This window comes from Neoarius graeffei, chromosome 14, assembly GCF_027579695.1.
Source record: "Neoarius graeffei isolate fNeoGra1 chromosome 14, fNeoGra1.pri, whole genome shotgun sequence".
In the NCBI taxonomy this organism is placed as follows: domain Eukaryota; kingdom Metazoa; phylum Chordata; class Actinopteri; order Siluriformes; family Ariidae; genus Neoarius; species Neoarius graeffei.
Genome location: NC_083582.1, coordinates 80,886,939 through 80,904,188, shown reverse-complemented (window position 1 = coordinate 80,904,188; position 17,250 = coordinate 80,886,939). Strand labels below are relative to the sequence as shown.

Here is a 17,250-nt window from a genome sequence, read left to right as displayed (position 1 = left end):
GTGCGAGACCATTCAGTGCTTTAAAGGTCGATAGTAGTATTTTATAATCAATACGAAATTTGATTGGGAGCCAATGCAGTGTGGATAAGACAGGGGTGATGTGGTCATATTTTCTAGTTCTAGTAAGGACTCTTGCTGCGGCATTTTGAACTAACTGGAGCTTGTTTATGCTCTTATTGGAACTTCCAGACAGTAAGGCATTACAATAATCCAACCTGGAGGTAACGAAAGCATGGACTAGTTTTTCTGCATCATGCAATGACATTAAATTTCTTATCTTTGCAATATTTCTGAGATGAAAGAATGTCCAAAATGAAAAGTTAGTTTTCAACTGTTCAGCTAAAAAAAAATGTTATTAAAACGATTGTGTTGTTGAAATGATGTTTGCAATTTATTTATAATAAAAAACTGATACAGGTGGATGAAAGAGTGATAGTGTGATTAAAAAAAAGTCCTACACTAGTACTGAGTGATCAGAAGTCCTAGTGAATGCTTGATAAGTAGACAATAATAAATAATTAGGTGTATTTTTTGGCACGCGCACTATGACTCAAAATAATAGTACCGGCAAGAAATAAAACTTACGTTCACCCCTGAGTAAAATTCATACATGAACAAATTTTGGCGAGTTGATTTTCTGTTTGGCGAGTTACTTTGGAAGGTGACTAGTCCAGCTGGCTGGTGAAAAAATATATGAATTTTGAGCCCTGCAATGTGTTCTTCTGCTGTTTCATGCTGAGATGCTTTTCTGCTCACCACGGTTGTAAAGAGTGATTATATGAGTTACTATATCCTTCCTGGCAAAAAAGCTCGAGCCAATCTGTCCATTCCCCTCTGACCCTCTCTTATCAACAAGGCGTTTGTTTCCACCCACAGAACTGTCGCTCACTCACTCAGTGTTTTTTGTTTTCTGCACCATTCTGTGTAAACTCTAGAGACTGTTGTGTGTGAAAACCCCAGGAGATCAGCAGCTTCTGAAATACTCAAACCAGTCCATCTGGATCAAACCAACACCCAGACCACTGTGAGAGAAAGTCACACTGTGAGATCACAATGTTTCCCGTTCTGATGTTTGAACATTGTGAACATTAACTGAAGCTCTTGATTTGTATCTGCGTGATGGTGGCACAGTGGTGTAGTGGTTAGCGCTGTCGCCTCACAGCAAGAAGGTCCGGGTTCGAGCCCCGGGGCCGGCGAGGGCCTTTCTGTGTGGAGTTTGCATGTTCTCCCCGTGTCCGCGTGGGTTTCCTCCGGGTGCTCCGGTTTCCCCCACAGTCCAAAGACATGCAGGTTAGGTTAACTGGTGACTCTAAATTGAGCGTAGGTGTGAATGTGAGTGTGAATGGTTGTCTGTGTCTATGTGTCAGCCCTGTGATGACCTGGCGACTTGTCCAGGGTGAACCCCGCCTTTCGCCCGTAGTCAGCTGGGATAGGATCCAGCTCGCCTGTGACCCTGTAGAACAGGATAAAGCGGCTACAGATAATGAATGGATGATCCGATGCATCGTGTTGCTGTCGAGGGATTGTATGGGATATGAACACAAGCAGAAACATAAAATTACCACAAAATAATTCTAGATGTTCAAATCTGCCACTTTAATAATGATCACTGTGTGGTTGTTTGTTGTTTTTGTTGTTGTTGTTGTTCTAATGTACTGCTTTATATTTTGTCTTTTCTAATTCCTTGACTTTTTTTTTAAATAAGTAGGTGAAGACGCTGAGCACAGTGGTGGAGATACTGAAAATAAGGAGCAAAAGTAATAACATCCTTCATAATTATAGTTCTGTAAGTTTCCTTTTCTAGACTTTCTGCGATCTGTATAATTTTCTTCTGCTCCCAGACGATCTCCTGGCCTCACTCGACAGAAGTCGCTTGATATGGAGGCTCAGATGCCGGAAGGTATGCGTGCTTCGGAGTTTTTCCTACAGAAATCAGTGCTGCATCTAAAACCGCACCCTTATACACTTCATCGTGTGCTAATTTAGCAGCCATTCTGTCACCATGTGGCTGTGATGTTATCACCCGTGAAGTTGATCCACATCCTGAAGTGTTGACTCCTTTTACATCACATCAATTTGTGTACAAATTCTAACAAATCAAACGATTTAAACACATTTCGTCTGACTCTTAAGGCCTCTGCATGCTCTTGCGACAAGGCTTTCGCAGATAGCTTTTTGCAGACAGTTGTAATTTATCGTTGAGCGGGGAGTAATAGGCTGTGCGCGATGTTATTCACCGGCACAACGCAAGGGGGCGTGAAGTCGCTAGGAGTAGTTGGTGGGTGTGGTTAGTGGAGTGTTTATCCTCTGGTTACTTATAATGACTAGAACTTTTTTTTTTATAATGACTAGAACTGGAGTTGTATAGATGTACGTACTTCCTCGATCAACCGCTCTTCGTGCTGCTCCATCTTCGCTCGTGTTTTTAAAAATGCCGGTCGTGAAAACAAACCAAACCGGGAAAGTAGGGAAGCGGAAGTGCGTGTACAGCGGATGTAGAGTGGACCAATCAGAGCCCTCTTGTCTGCGAGGCTTCTGCGGTGGTCACAATTTTTGGGAGGTGCGCACAGAGCGTCTGCGAAGGTGGGGGGGCTACGCAGACACTGTCTGCGACGCTATCTGCGAGGACTGGGTTGTCAGCATAAATTGGCCTTTAGAAAACCCTGACACTGGAGACTCCTTCTTTCCTCTTAAATATTACATAAACTTGACCAGAAAAACAACTTGCACCACTTACTGCAGGTCATCTATCTTATAAATGCCTGTGTAAGTTGTTACTATAGAAGCAATAACATATGCAAATGAGCTCATTTATATAAACATCTTCCGACCAATCAGATTCAAGAATTGTTGTGATGTCAGTCAAAATGGAGAAGTTCTGGAGTTCGCATCCAAATGATGTGTCATCATTATTGATACTCACTTCAAAAGTGTATTGTAAATAGTTTGATCAATTGCTTCAGGGATTGATTTAAAGGGGCAGTATGTAATTTACCCCATCTGTCTGTGAGGCAAATTGCAGTTGTAATTAAAACATGGGCAAGTCTTTTACTTTCTTTGCCAACCCCTGTTTTAAATCTACTTATGCCTTCTGAGAGAGATTCAGACCTGAGCAGCTTTGCTTTGGCTGGGGGTGGAGCTAATTTCTGGCCCAGCAATGTAAACAGAACTGAGAAGTTATTTATTAATTTTATTTGTTTATTTAAATTTAATTTAAAGGTATCTCTGAAATTATATTGCTAACACAGGTCTGGGACCACTTTTTTAAAAAAATTGCAAACTGCACCTTTAATAAAGAATTAGAGAAGAGAGTGCGTCATGTTTGCTCCAAATTTCATCTGCAGTGTGTGTACATATAAATTTATTATTATTATTATTATTAATACTACTACTACTACTACTAATAATAATAATAATAATTTTTAAAATATGATCATCCGGTCCAGGGATACTTTTAAGAAATTACAGACAGCACCTTTAATTCAATAAGTAATTTAACAGAGAGCTGCTTTAAATGAAATGTTCTGTGTGCAATATGTTTGTTTGTATTTTGTCTACAATTCAGAGCTTCTGTACCAGATTTACACTGAAACCTTCATATCGAGGGAGATCCGTCGGCAGACGGTGTGTCGTAGCATCAGTAAGACGAGCGCGGATTACACGATGGATCAAGGATCCGCGCGGCTCAGCACCAGCTCGGGCGCTGAAGTTCTGAGAAGCAGTCCGATTGCATTCCAGAGGACGCTGTGGCAGGACCAACCGACTGTCCGGGACAGCGGCATTCTGAACACCATCACGCCAGAGGAGTGCAAGTACCAGGAGGTGATGAAAAGCAGAAAAAGTAAAAATGCTATGAGAGTGGATGGGAAGAGTGAGGGAAGTCTTTACTTCCTGTTTTGGAAGCGGAAGTAAGGCAGATTTTTACATCACAGCATAATAGGATCCGGGTTTCCTTTTTATTTATGTATAAATCTGAAACATTTTACTACATGGCAGTTTGGTAAAAAATCTCTGGGGTTATTCAAAGCATGTACTGTAATGTAGATGAAAGCGGTCAAGTGACATTGAACCTTTTTGCTAACGCTGCTGTATGATTTTAAGCACAGAGGAAGTATAGATGCAGATCCATGACCTGCTTTTTTTTTTTTGTGTGTGTGTGTGTGTAAGACAAGATAAAATTAAGTATACTTTTTATTGTCCCCAAAAGGGAAATTCATCTTGAGCTCCAGTCACTGCATCACAAACCTACAGTAGCTCACATACTACATAAAAACAGCACATAGGTAGAACATAAAAACATCTGCTTCACTGCATCATACACACCACTGACACAACATAGTTACAGCTCAGCAAAATTAACACAGCACAGAGAGTGGGGGGGGGTTAAAATTGAAAAACAGTCAAGTCGAGTTTATTTGTATAGCGCTTTTAACAATAAGGATTGTCGCAAAGCAGCTTTACAGAATTTGAACGACTTAAAACATGAGCTAATGGGGGCGTCGTGGCTCAGGTGGATAAGGCACCATACCATAAATCCGGGGACCCTGGTTCGATTCCGGCCTGAGGTCATTTCCCGATCCCTCCCCGTCTCTCTCTCCTGCTCATTTCCTGTCTCTACACTGTCCTATCCAATAATAAAAAAGGTGAAAAAAAGCCCAAAAAATATCTTTAAAAAAAAAAAAACCATGAGCTAATTTTATCCCTAATCTATCCCCAATGATGAAGCCTGTGGCGACGGTGGCAAGGAAAAACTCCCTCAGACGACATGAGGAAGAAACCTCGAGAGGAACCAGACTCAAAAGGGAACCCATCCTCATTTGGGCAACAACAGACAGCCTGACTATAATATTAACAGTTTTAACATGAAGTCAGTTTCGTTAATGTTATAAACTCTTCATTGATGGAAACTTGAGTGCAAAACTGTTCATGACAACTGCAGTCCTAAAGTTAGCAAGACAACTGTAGTCCTCAGCCATAAAAGCATTACTGTAAGAGTCCAGAGCGTCCTCCAGGTGTGACTTTCAACTGTCCACATGGGGGCCGTCCTCCACAGGAGCGATGCAATGAGACTCCAACCAGACACAGGGTACCAGGATGGATCAGGCAGGTCCGAGGAGCAGAAGAGGTTCAGCATCTCGATCCCAGGACCAACATGTAACTCAGAGGGATAGATTGGGGGGAGGGGGAGAGAAAACACATGTTGTTAGGTATGCCCTAAAAATGACACAAGTATTAAATCTGTGTGGTAGACTCGCAGAGACGAGAGTCTTGACATCAGGCATAATACCTAACAATGGCATGTTAATATGGTAAAATATATCATGACCTGCTCTGGCTGGATGCTTGATTGGGTGATGGGAGCACACTCCTCAGCAATGATGAGATGCAGATGGGACCCTTAGGGCTGGCCAAGACAATTCAGTTACATTTCACCGGGTCTGGGACATGCGACAGAATGTCTGACGGCCGATTCCCTGCAGGCTACGATAGCCAGTCGAGGTCCCCACCGTCTCCACCAAAAGATTTCCTGTTGACTCCATGTAACTCAGAGGGACAGATTGGATTGGGGGGGGGAGAGAAAGAAAACACAGGTGGTTAGGTATGCCCAATGTCACCTGAATAAGTAGGAACAGTATACATATTGTACTGAGTACAAGCAGGGACTCTGGCAACTAACTCTGACAGCATAACTAAAAGGGGAGAGCCAGAAGGTAACACAGGCATGAGGGAGCCCCGGGACATAAAGCAGCAGCCACTACACCGTCAACAAACTCGAGTGAGCAAGCGAAGTGGGGACTGACAGCATCCATACATCCCAGTTTACCAAAACACTCTGTCTGAGGATCCTCCAGATCTACTCCTTTACCTCATAAACACCATTAACACAAGGCTTGACTAAACAGATGTGTTTTCAGCCGAGACTTAAACGCTGAGACTGTGTCTGATTCCCGAACATTACTTGGAAGGCTGTTCCATAACTGTGGGGCTTTGTAAGAAAAGGCTCCGCCCCCTGATGTAGCCTTCATTATACGAGGTACCAGCAGATAGCCTGCACCTTTTGATCTAAGTAGGCGTGGCGGGTCATAGAGGAGCAGAAGTTCTCTCAGGTACTGTGGTGCGAGACCATTCAGTGCTTTAAAGGTCGATAGTAGTATTTTATAAACAATACGAAAACAGCACAGAGAGTGTGGGGGGGGGGGGGGTAAAAGGGAAGAACAGCACAGAGTATGGGGGGGTAAAAGTGAAAAACACGAGCAGAGTGGGGGGGGTAAAAGTGAAGAACAGCACAGGGGGGTAAAAGTGAAGAACAGCACAGAGTGGGGGGGAAGTGAAGAACAGCACAGAGTGGGGGGGAAGTGAAGAACAGCACAGAGTGGGGGGGAAGTGAAGAACAGCACAGAGTGGGGGATAAAAGTGAAGAACAGCACAGAGTGGGGGGTGAAGAACAGCACAGGGGGTAAAAGTGAACAGCACAGAGAGTGTGGGGGGTAAAAGTGAAGAACAGCACAGGGGGGTAAAAGTGAAGAACAGCACAGAGAGTGGGGGGGAGTGAAGAACAGCACTGAGTGGGGGGGGAGTGAAAAACAGCACAGAGTGGGGGATAAAAGTGAAGAACAGCACAGAGAGTGGGGGGTGAAGAACAGCACGGGGGTAAAAGTGAAGAACAGCACAGAGTGGGGGGGGTAAAAGTGAAGAACAGCACAGAGAGTGGGGGGGGTTTAAAAGTGAAGAACAGCACAGAGAGTGGGGGGTTACAAGTGAAGAACAGCACAGGGGGGTAAAAGTGAAGAACAGCACAGAGAGTGGGGGGTAAAAGTGAAGAACAGCACAGAGAGGTAAAAGTGAAGAACAACACAGAGTGGGGGGGGGGTAAAAGTGAAGAACAGCACAGAGAGTGGGGGGGTAAAAGTGAAGAACAGCACAGAGAGTGGGGGAGTGAAGAACAGCACAGAGAGTGTGGGGGAGTGAAGAACAGCACAGAGAGTGGGGGGAAGTGAAGAACAGCACAGGGGGGGGGTAAAAGTGAAGAACAGCACAGAGAGTGGGGGGGGGAGTGAAGAACAGCACAGAGAGTGGGGGGAAGTGAAGAACAGCACAGAGAGTGGGGGGGAAGTGAAGAACAGCACAGAGAGTGGGGGGAAGTGAAGAACAGCACAGAGAGTGGGGGGGTGACGAACAGCACAGGGGGTAAAAGTGAAGAACAGCACAGAGCGTGGGGGGGGGTAAAAGTGAAGAACAGCACAGGGGGGGTAAAAGTGAAGAACAGCACAGAGAGTGGGGGAGAGTGAAGAACAGCACAGAGAGTGGGGGGAGTGAAGAACAGCACAGAGAGTGGGGGGGAGTGAAGAACAGCACAGAGAGTGGGGGGAAGAACAGCACAGAGAGTGGGGGGTAAAAGTGAAGAACAGCACAGAGAGTGGGGGGGAGTGAAGAACAGCACAGAGAGTGGGGGGAGTGAAGAACAGCACAGAGAGTGGGGGGAGTGAAGAACAGCACAGAGAGTGGGGGGAAGTGAAGAACAGCACAGAGAGTGGGGGGGGGGTAAAAGTGAAGAACAGCACAGAGAGTGGGGGGGTAAAAGTGAAGAACAGCACAGAGAGTGGGGGGGGTAGAAAGTGAAGAACAGCACAGAGAGTGGGGGAGGGGGGTAAAAGTGAAGAACAGCACAGGGGGGTAAAAGTGAAGAACAGCACAGAGAGTGGGGGGGGTAAAAGTGAAGAACAGCACAGGGGGTAAAAGTGAAGAACAGCATGGGGGGGTAAAAGTGAAGAACAGCACAGAGAGTGGGGGGAGTGAAGAACAGCACAGAGGGGGGGGAGTGAAGAACAGCACAGAGAGTGGGGGGGTAAAAGTGAAGAACAGCACAGAGAGTGGGGGGGGAGTGAAGAACAGCACAGAGTGGGGGGGAGTGAAGAACAGCACAGAGAGTATGGGGGGGGTAAAAGTGAAAAACACGAGCAGAGTGGGGGGGGTAAAAGTGAAGAACAGCACAGGGGGGTAAAAGTGAAGAACAGCACAGAGTGGGGGGGAGTGAAGAACAGCACAGAGTGGGGGATAAAAGTGAAGAACAGCACAGAGAGTGGGGGAGAGTGAAGAACAGCACAGAGAGTGGGGGGAGTGAAGAACAGCACAGAGAGTGGGGGTAAAAGTGAAGAACAGCACAGAGAGTGGGGGGAGTGAAGAACAGCACAGAGAGTGGGGGGGGTAAAAGTGAAGAACAGCACAGAGAGTGGGGGGAGTGAAGAACAGCACAGAGTGGGGGATAAAAGTGAAGAACAGCACAGAGAGTGGGGGGGAAGTGAAGAACAGCACAGGGGAGTAAAAGTGAAGAACAGCACAGGGGGGGTAAAAGTGAAGAACAGCACAGAGTGGGGGGGAGTGAAGAACAGCACAGAGAGTATGGGGGGTAAAAGTGAAAAACACGAGCAGAGTGGGGTTAAAAGTGAAGAACAGCACAGAGTGGGGGGGGAGTGAAGAACAGCACAGATTGGGGGATAAAAGTGAAGAACAGCACAGAGAGTGGGGGGGGGGAAGTGAAGAACAGCACAGGGGAGTAAAAGTGAAGAACAGCACAGGGGGTAAAAGTGAAGAACAGCACAGAGAGTGGGGGGGAAGTGAAGAACAGCACAGGGGAGTAAAAGTGAAGAACAGCACAGGGGGGGTAAAAGTGAAGAACAGCACAGAGAGTGGGGGGAGTGAAGAACAGCACAGAGAGTGCGGGGAGTGAAGAACAGCACAGAGAGTGCGGGGAGTGAAGAACAGCACAGAGAGTGGGGGGAAGAACAGCACAGAGAGTGGGGGGTAAAAGTGAAGAACAGCACAGAGTGGGGGGAAGTGAAGAACAGCACAGAGTTGGGGGGGGGTGTAAAAGTGAAGAACAGCACAGGGGGGGTAAAAGTGAAGAACAGCACGGGGGGAAGTGAAGAACAGCACAGAGAGTGGGGGGGGGTAAAAGTGAAGAACAGCACAGGGGGGTAAAAGTGAAGAACAGCACAGGGGGGAAAGTGAAGAACAGCACAGAGAGTGGGGGGAGTGAAGAACAGCACAGAGAGTGGGGGGGGGTAAAAGTGAAGAACAGCACAGAGAGTGGGGGGGGAGTGAAGAACAGCACAGAGAGTGGGGGGGAAGTGAAGAACAGCACAGGGGGGTAAAAGTGAAGAACAGCACAGAGAGTGGGGGGGTGAAGAACAGCACAGAGAGTGGGGGGGGGAAGAACAGCACAGAGAGTGGGGGTGTAAAAGTGAAGAACAGCACAGAGAGTGGGGGTGTAAAAGTGAAGAACAGCACAGAGAGTGGGGGTGTAAAAGTGAAGAACAGCACAGAGTTGGGGGGGTAAAAGTGAAGAACAGCACAGAGTGGGGGGGAGTGAAGAACAGCACGGGGGGGTAAAAGTGAAGAACAGCACAGAGAGTGGGGGGGGAGTGAAGAACAGCACAGAGAGTGGGGGGGGTAAAAGTGAAGAACAACACAGAGTGGGGGTAAAAGTGAAGAACAGCACAGGGGGTAAAAGTGAAGAACAGCACGGGGGGTGGGGGGTAAAAGTGAAGAACAGCACGGGGGGGTAAAAGTGAAGAACAGCACAGGGGGGGGTAAAAGTGAAGAACAGCACAGAGAGTGGGGGGAGTGAAGAACAGCACAGAGAGTGGGGGAGTGAAGAACAGCACAGAGAGTGGGGGGAGTGAAGAACAGCACAGGTAGTGTGGGGGGGAACAGCACAGAGAGTGGGGGGGACAGCACAGAGAGTGTGTGGGGGGGAGAACAGCACAGAGAGTGGGGGGTAAAAGTGAAGAACAGCACAGAGAGTGGGGGGGAAGAACAGCACAGAGTCGGGGTAAAAGTGAAGAACAGCACAGAGAGTGGGGGGGGAGTGAAGAACAGCACAGAGAGTGGGGGGGTAAAAGTGAAGAACAGCACAGAGAGTGGGGGGGTAAAAAGTGAAGAACAGCACAGAGAGTGGGGGGGTAAAAGTGAAGAACAGCACAGAGTGGGGGGGAAGTGAAGAACAGCACAGAGAGTGGGGGGTAAAAGTGAAGAACAGCACAGAGTGGGGGGGGAGTGAAGAACAGCACAGAGAGTATGGGGGGGTAAAAGTGAAAAACACGAGCAGAGTGGGGGTAAAAGTGAAGAACAGCACAGAGTGGGGGGGAGTGAAGAACAGCACAGAGTGGGGGATAAAAGTGAAGAACAGCACAGAGAGTGGGGGGGGAAGTGAAGAACAGCACAGGGGAGTAAAAGTGAAGAACAGCACAGGGGGTAAAAGTGAAGAACAGCACAGAGAGTGGGGGGGGAGTGAAGAACAGCACAGGGGAGTAAAAGTGAAGAACAGCACAGGGGGGGTAAAAGTGAAGAACAGCACAGAGAGTGGGCGAGAGTGAAGAACAGCACAGAGAGTGGGGGGAGTGAAGAACAGCACAGAGAGTGCGGGGAGTGAAGAACAGCACAGAGAGTGGGGGGAAGAACAGCACAGAGAGTGGGGGGAGTGAAGAACAGCACAGGTAGTGTGGGGGGAACAGCACAGAGAGTGGGGGGGACAGCACAGAGAGTGTGTGGGGGGGAGAACAGCACAGAGAGTGGGGGGTAAAAGTGAAGAACAGCACAGAGAGTGGGGGGGAGTGAAGAACAGCACAGAGTGGGGGGAAGTGAAGAACAGCACAGAGTTGGGGGGGGTGTAAAAGTGAAGAACAGCACAGGGGGGTAAAAGTGAAGAACAGCACGGGGGGGGGGAAGTGAAGAACAGCACAGAGAGTGGGGGGGTAAAAGTGAAGAACAGCACAGGGGGGTAAAAGTGAAGAACAGCACAGGGGGGGAAAGTGAAGAACAGCACAGAGAGTGGGGGGGCGGGTAAAAGTGAAGAACAGCACAGAGAGTGGGGGGGAGTGAAGAACAGCACAGAGAGTGGGGGGGAAGTGAAGAACAGCACAGGGGGGTAAAAGTGAAGAACAGCACAGAGAGTGGGGGGGTGAAGAACAGCACAGAGAGTGGGGGGGTGAAGAACAGCACAGAGAGTGGGGGGGTGAAGAACAGCACAGAGAGTGGGGGGGTGAAGAACAGCACAGAGAGTGGGGGGGGTGAAGAACAGCACAGAGAGTGGGGGGGGTGAAGAACAGCACAGAGTGGGGGGGGAAGAACAGCACAGAGTGGGGGGGTAAAAGTGAAGAACAGCACAGAGAGTGGGGGTGTAAAAGTGAAGAACAGCACAGAGAGTGGGGGTGTAAAAGTGAAGAACACCACAGAGTTGGGGGGGGTAAAAGTGAAGAACAGCACAGAGTGGGGGGGGAGTGAAGAACAGCACGGGGGGGGTAAAAGTGAAGAACAGCACAGAGAGTGGGGGGGGAGTGAAGAACAGCACAGAGAGTGGGGGGGGTAAAAGTGAAGAACAACACAGAGTGGGGGTAAAAGTGAAGAACAACACAGAGTGGGGGTAAAAGTGAAGAACAGCACGGGGGGGGTAAAAGTGAAGAACAGCACGGGGGGGGTAAAAGTGAAGAACAGCACAGGGGGGGGTAAAAGTGAAGAACAGCACAGAGAGTGGGGGGAGTGAAGAACAGCACAGAGAGTGGGGGAGTGAAGAACAGCACAGAGAGTGGGGGGAGTGAAGAACAGCACAGGTAGTGTGGGGGGAACAGCACAGAGAGTGGGGGGGACAGCACAGAGAGTGTGTGGGGGGGAGAACAGCACAGAGAGTGGGGGGTAAAAGTGAAGAACAGCACAGAGAGTGGGGGGAAGAACAGCACAGAGTCGGGGGTAAAAGTGAAGAACAGCACAGAGAGTGGGGGGGGAGTGAAGAACAGCACAGAGAGTGGGGGGGTAAAAGTGAAGAACAGCACAGAGAGTGGGGGGGTAAAAGTGAAGAACAGCACAGAGTGGGGGGGGAAGTGAAGAACAGCACAGAGAGTGGGGGGTAAAAGTGAAGAACAGCACAGAGAGTGGGGGGGGTAAAAGTGAAGAACAGCACAGAGAGTGGGGTGGAGTGAAGAACAGCACAGAGTGGGGGGAAGTGAAGAACAGCACAGAATGTGGGGGGGGGAGTGAAGAACAGCACGGAGTGGGGGGGGAAGTGAAGAACAGCACAGAGAGTGGGGGGTAAAAGTGAAGAACAGCACAGAGAGTGGGGGTAAAAGTGAAGACCAGCACAGAGAGTGGGGTGGAGGTGAAGAACAGCACGGGGGGGATAAAAGTGAACAATAGCACCAGTCAAGGTGACAGCCCAATAAATAGATTGAATAAATACTGAATAATTAAAATACACTGCTGTTTGTTACTCTTTAACATATTTATGCCAACTGGGATGAATGAGTTTTTATATTTGTGTGTGTGTGTGTGTGTGTGTGTGTGTGTGTGTGTGTGTCCAGAGCATGTTCGAGGTTTTGACATCCGAAGTATCATACTTGCGTTCCCTGCGTGTCCTGACCGACCATTTCATGGAGTCACGAGAACTCAATGACAATCTTATTAACCGAGACAAAAAAACTCTCTTCTCCAACATCCTGCGCATCCGAGAAGTCAGCGAGAAGTGAGTCCGAGAGACACTGCTTTAAATTAATCCTTCCAAAACAATAAAACACTTTGTCTTGCTGAGGAAATTGTGTTGCTTGTTGATTGAGAGACTGGCTGAGCTAAAAACATGGCTGAATCTGTCAGGTTTCTGAAGGACCTGGAGGGCCGGCTGGATGAAACTTTACTCCTCACTGACATCTGTGATATCATTAATTACCACGCGCAGCACAACTTCCCCGCGTACATCGACTACGTCCGGAACCAGGTTTACCAGGAGAAGACCTTCAGCTCACTGATGTAAGAATAATAATCACAGAAACTATATATAACTATTTATAATACACTTAACGTTTACCAAATGTTTATATCCTGTTTAGGTCCAAAAACACTGCAGCACTGTTTGTTCAACACACTGCATGTTTTTTCATTTAAAGCAGCAGTTTGTAATTGTTAGCGCCCTCTACTGTCAAAAGTATTGAATTGTGTGTCTTGCAAAGCTTGCAAAATTTAAAACTTAAAAATACAAATGAATCGCAGAGTCACGCTCACGGCTATGACCATGAAGTAAAGGGAGGAGAAGTGATGAGCGGACTTTAAAGATGTGATTCGTAATCAAATAACTTGGGTCTAATTTATATCAAAGCTACAACGGCATATTAGGACCATTATAGGTAACAAAAAAAACAAAACACAGAGCTAAGGTAGGAGGTAATATCCTGAGAAACCAACCTGGACATTCTCTGAGATTATGAAGTCATAAATTTGTGAGAAAAAATTCACAAATTCTGAGATTAAAAATAAAAGATTTCAAGACCTGTTACTCTGAAACGGCTGAGTGTAGAGTTTCCCAGAATGCACTGCAGCCAGCAAAGCAGGAAGCATGATACCTGTAGTTTTTGTTTGTTTGTTTGTTTTCTCGTAAATTTCTGACTTCTTAATTTTAGAATTTTGGACTTTGTAATCACAATTTGTTTTCTTTTCTTGAAAATATACAACTTTCATCTTGGAAATTAGATTTTTTTTTCTCAGAATATTACCCCCCAGCTTTAGCTCCATTTTTTTTTTTTTTTTTTTAAACCTACAGTGGCCCTAATAAGCCGTTGTACAAACTTGCAAGATTTGTCTTTCGGGTTTTGAAGATTTTTTGTTTTCCCCCCAAACTGTAACTTGTAATTTTTAGTCACATGTCTGTAGCAGAAAATCTTACCCCTAGAAATTTCAAAACAAACATTTGCAAAAATGTGCATTTATTAAATACATAGAAAAAAACATTCATCTAATTTAATATCATGTCATTCAAATACACAAAAATCATTTTCAGAATACTTCGAGGTCGAATGCAGGGAATTTCTCAGTCAGCTCAATCTCTCTGTTGAAAATAAACGTTAGTTGTGCAGCTGGGGGCGGAGCTTACTTCCAGTGTTGGAAAAATTTCAAAGGAAAGAATAAACTATCCTGATGAAATACATGACACAATTCAAATCACATGATTATTACAGGTCTGTAAAAGTTTATATTTCCTCCTGGATGTGTAATTATATCATTTCATATTTATGTCTAAATTGCTAACACAATCTAATGTAAACATCACATTTAAAAAAAAAAATGATTCAGGTCACAGTTTCGCCGACTTAGCAACTTTGTAGACGTGGAAAAAAGCTTAGCGACAGTTCCAGAGACTTTATCACAGAACTTGTTCTTCCTTTTAAACACTCTTCCTGCTGAGATTTACAGAAATTAAAAAAAAGCAAGTTATTCCGTTTGTACCCATATCCTTCATGCTGAGGTCCAGGCTCCTCACTACCACTGCGTCATTTTTTCAGCATTCTTATGAAAAATGACAGAGTTTTATAAATATTTAAATAACTAGTTTTAATGTATAGAAAATTTGTCTTTCTGTAAAAAATAAATTATGATTTATTTTTTCTCATCATAAAAATCAAGATTGCTACTAAAAACCCACTTGTGGTTACCGTGCCAACTCGCTAGGCAAGCTAATGTTAGAGAGATTAGGTTGTTTAGGAGAACAGGAGCATGTTGTGTAGGTTGTTTGTTTGTTTGTTTGTTTGTTTTTGGCATTAAAAACAAAAACATTTAATTATTCTACACATAATAGTTTAGATTAGAATGACACATTTGGAAATGCTTTAAAAGTTGTAAACTGCAGTTTTAATGAAGAACCACAAATTACAGACTGCATCTTTTAAAGAACTAAAATTTACAAAAACTGCACCTTCAGTGAAGAAGCACAGTGGATGGTTTTTGCTGTATGTCGTATGGTCTGATGGGTTTGTGGGTCGTTTCCTCTCCCAGGCAGAGTAACGTGGGCTTTGCGACGGCGATCACTCATCTGCAGGAGGACCATAAATGTCAGCGGCTGCCCTTTTCATCCTTCTTGCTGCTGCCCTTCCAGCGAATCACACGCATCAAGATTCTTACTGAGGTAGACAATCCGACATGTGCAGTACATTCCAGAAAATCTCGGCCTTTCATTGTGGAATGCTGCTGTAACACGTGCAGACTGTGTGACTGACAGAACGCGGCCTCACACCTGGAAGTAAAACCTGAACGCTTGAACATGCACAAAAGCAAAACACAGACGGCACGTCGTTCTGATTGGGTCGACGTATTTACAGCTATTCTTTTCCTCCTGATGGTCCGTAGTATTTCAACATGCAGCATGCAGTTCAGTGCAAAAGTTTGCACCCCCTTATGGTTTTACATGGAAAATAGAAATGTATAAATGAACATATATATGCACTGTGAGGCAACAGTGCTCACTGATTTTTATATATATATATATATATCTCAATCAGTGAGTACTGTCACCTCACAGCAAGAAGGTCCGGGTTCGAGCCCCGTGGCCGGTGAGGGTCTCTCTGTGCGGAGTTTGCATGTTCTCCCCGTGTCCGCGTGGGTTTCCTCCGGGTGCTCCGGTTTCCCCCACAGTCCAAAGACATGCAGGTTAGGTTAACTGGTGACTCTAAATTGAGCGTAGGTGTGAATGTGAGTGTGAATGGTTGTCTGTGTCTATGTGTCAGCCCTGCGATGACCTGGCGACTTGTCCAGGGTGAACCCCGCCTTTCGCCCAGAGCCAGCTGGGATAGGCTCCAGCCCGCGACCCTGCACAGGATAAGCAGTTATGGATGATGGATGGATGGAAGGAGATGAGTGTTTTTATTGGGAAATACGTCACTCGTGTTTCTCATATGAGCGCCATCTGGGACATTAACTAATGACACATAAATTGGACAAGACTCTTACTCTTTCCTGTCCTTTCGTTCCATTTTCCAAATTTCAGCTCTGCTCAAAACTACTCACTGAATCTCATTATAGTTTGTTGTTGTGATTGTAAGTAAGGCAATAATAATAATAATAATAATAATCATAATAATCATAATAATCATAAACTTTGTTCATGTCTATGAAGTTTATACAATATAAACACACAGATTTCTTTTAATTAGAACATCCTGAAGAGAACGGCCGAGGGCACCAAACAAGAAGAGATGGCATCGAAAGCTTTGGCTGCTGTGTGCAAGGTGAACATCATCTTACAACATCTTTAGGACTTTGAGCAGATAGCAACTGAGAATTATGACTAATGAGTGTGTTTAGAGATGAGATGATACACACTCACTGGCCACTTTATTAGGAACACCACTGCTGTTCTCTGCAGTTCTGTAATCAGCCGATCCCTCCACAGCAGCAGCTCGATGCATCAAATCCCACAGATACAAATCAGGAGCTTCAGTTAATGTTCACAATGTTCAAACATCAGAACGGGAAACATTGTGATCTCACAGTGTGACTTTCTCTCACTGTGGTCTGGGTGTTGGTTTGATCCAGATGGACTGGTTTGAGTATTTCAGAAGCTGCTGATCTCCTGGGGTTTTCACACACAACAGTCTCTAGAGTTTACACAGAATGGTGCAGAAAACAAAAAACACTGAGTGAGTGAGCGACAGTTCTGTGGGTGGAAACAAACGCCTTGTTGATAAGTGAGGGTCAGAGGGAAATGGACAGGAAGGATATAGTAACTTATAGCAACTCTTTACAACCGTGGTGAGCAGAAAAGCATCTCAGCATGCAACAGCAGAAGAACACATTGGGTTCCACTCCTGCAGCCAAGAACAGGGATCTTAGAACCAACAACACGTTCCTATTAAAGTGGCCGGGGAGTGTACTCGTAATTTACTATGTAGTGCGAGAAGAGGTGGGGTTCCGTGCTCACAGGGTCCACATTCAGTCAACATTTCAAGTTAATTATAGCTGAAAATATTTGCAAGCATGAAATAGTCTCTGTGGTTTGGACAGAGTGCAGTTGCTTCGTGCTACGTGTTGTGCCTGAATTCTAAAATACTTTTCTTTCTCTTCCTTCCTGTAAAACACACACACACACACACACACACACACACACACACACACAGATTATAGATGAGTGTAACACCCAGGTTGGGAAGATGAAACAGATGGAAGAGCTCATAGAGATCAACAAGACGCTGGAGTTTGACAAGCTGAAGGTGAGTCTGATGTGGACAGAGACGTGAAGGAGATTCCTGCCGTAAACATCCTGAATAAAGGTCATGTGACCTTGAATGTTAGAAATCCTGTTGTGGGGTATACTGGAGTTACTGTCTCATCGCTGCACGGTCTCCGGTTTGATCCTGAGCTCAGGTTCCTGTCTGTGTCAAGGTTCCTCTGGGTTCTCCAGTTTCCTTCCACCAACTAAAACAGGCCAGTGGGTGAAAC

The 17,250-nt window shown here is 45.8% G+C and overlaps 1 protein-coding gene across 1 annotated transcript in view; it reads left to right on the top strand.

Annotated features, from left to right (window-relative positions):
- Positions 1 to 17,250, top strand: part of arhgef15b (Rho guanine nucleotide exchange factor 15b) — a 98,973-nt gene that overhangs the window by 63,280 nt on the left and 18,443 nt on the right. Inside the window, exons 14-21 of the mRNA XM_060938893.1 lie at positions 1,706 to 1,757; positions 1,842 to 1,900; positions 3,566 to 3,822; positions 12,354 to 12,514; positions 12,643 to 12,795; positions 14,812 to 14,941; positions 15,966 to 16,040; positions 16,929 to 17,021. Of these exons, the coding sequence (XP_060794876.1) occupies positions 1,706 to 1,757; positions 1,842 to 1,900; positions 3,566 to 3,822; positions 12,354 to 12,514; positions 12,643 to 12,795; positions 14,812 to 14,941; positions 15,966 to 16,040; positions 16,929 to 17,021 (980 nt within the window). The remainder of the gene's footprint in view (positions 1 to 1,705; positions 1,758 to 1,841; positions 1,901 to 3,565; positions 3,823 to 12,353; positions 12,515 to 12,642; positions 12,796 to 14,811; positions 14,942 to 15,965; positions 16,041 to 16,928; positions 17,022 to 17,250) is intronic.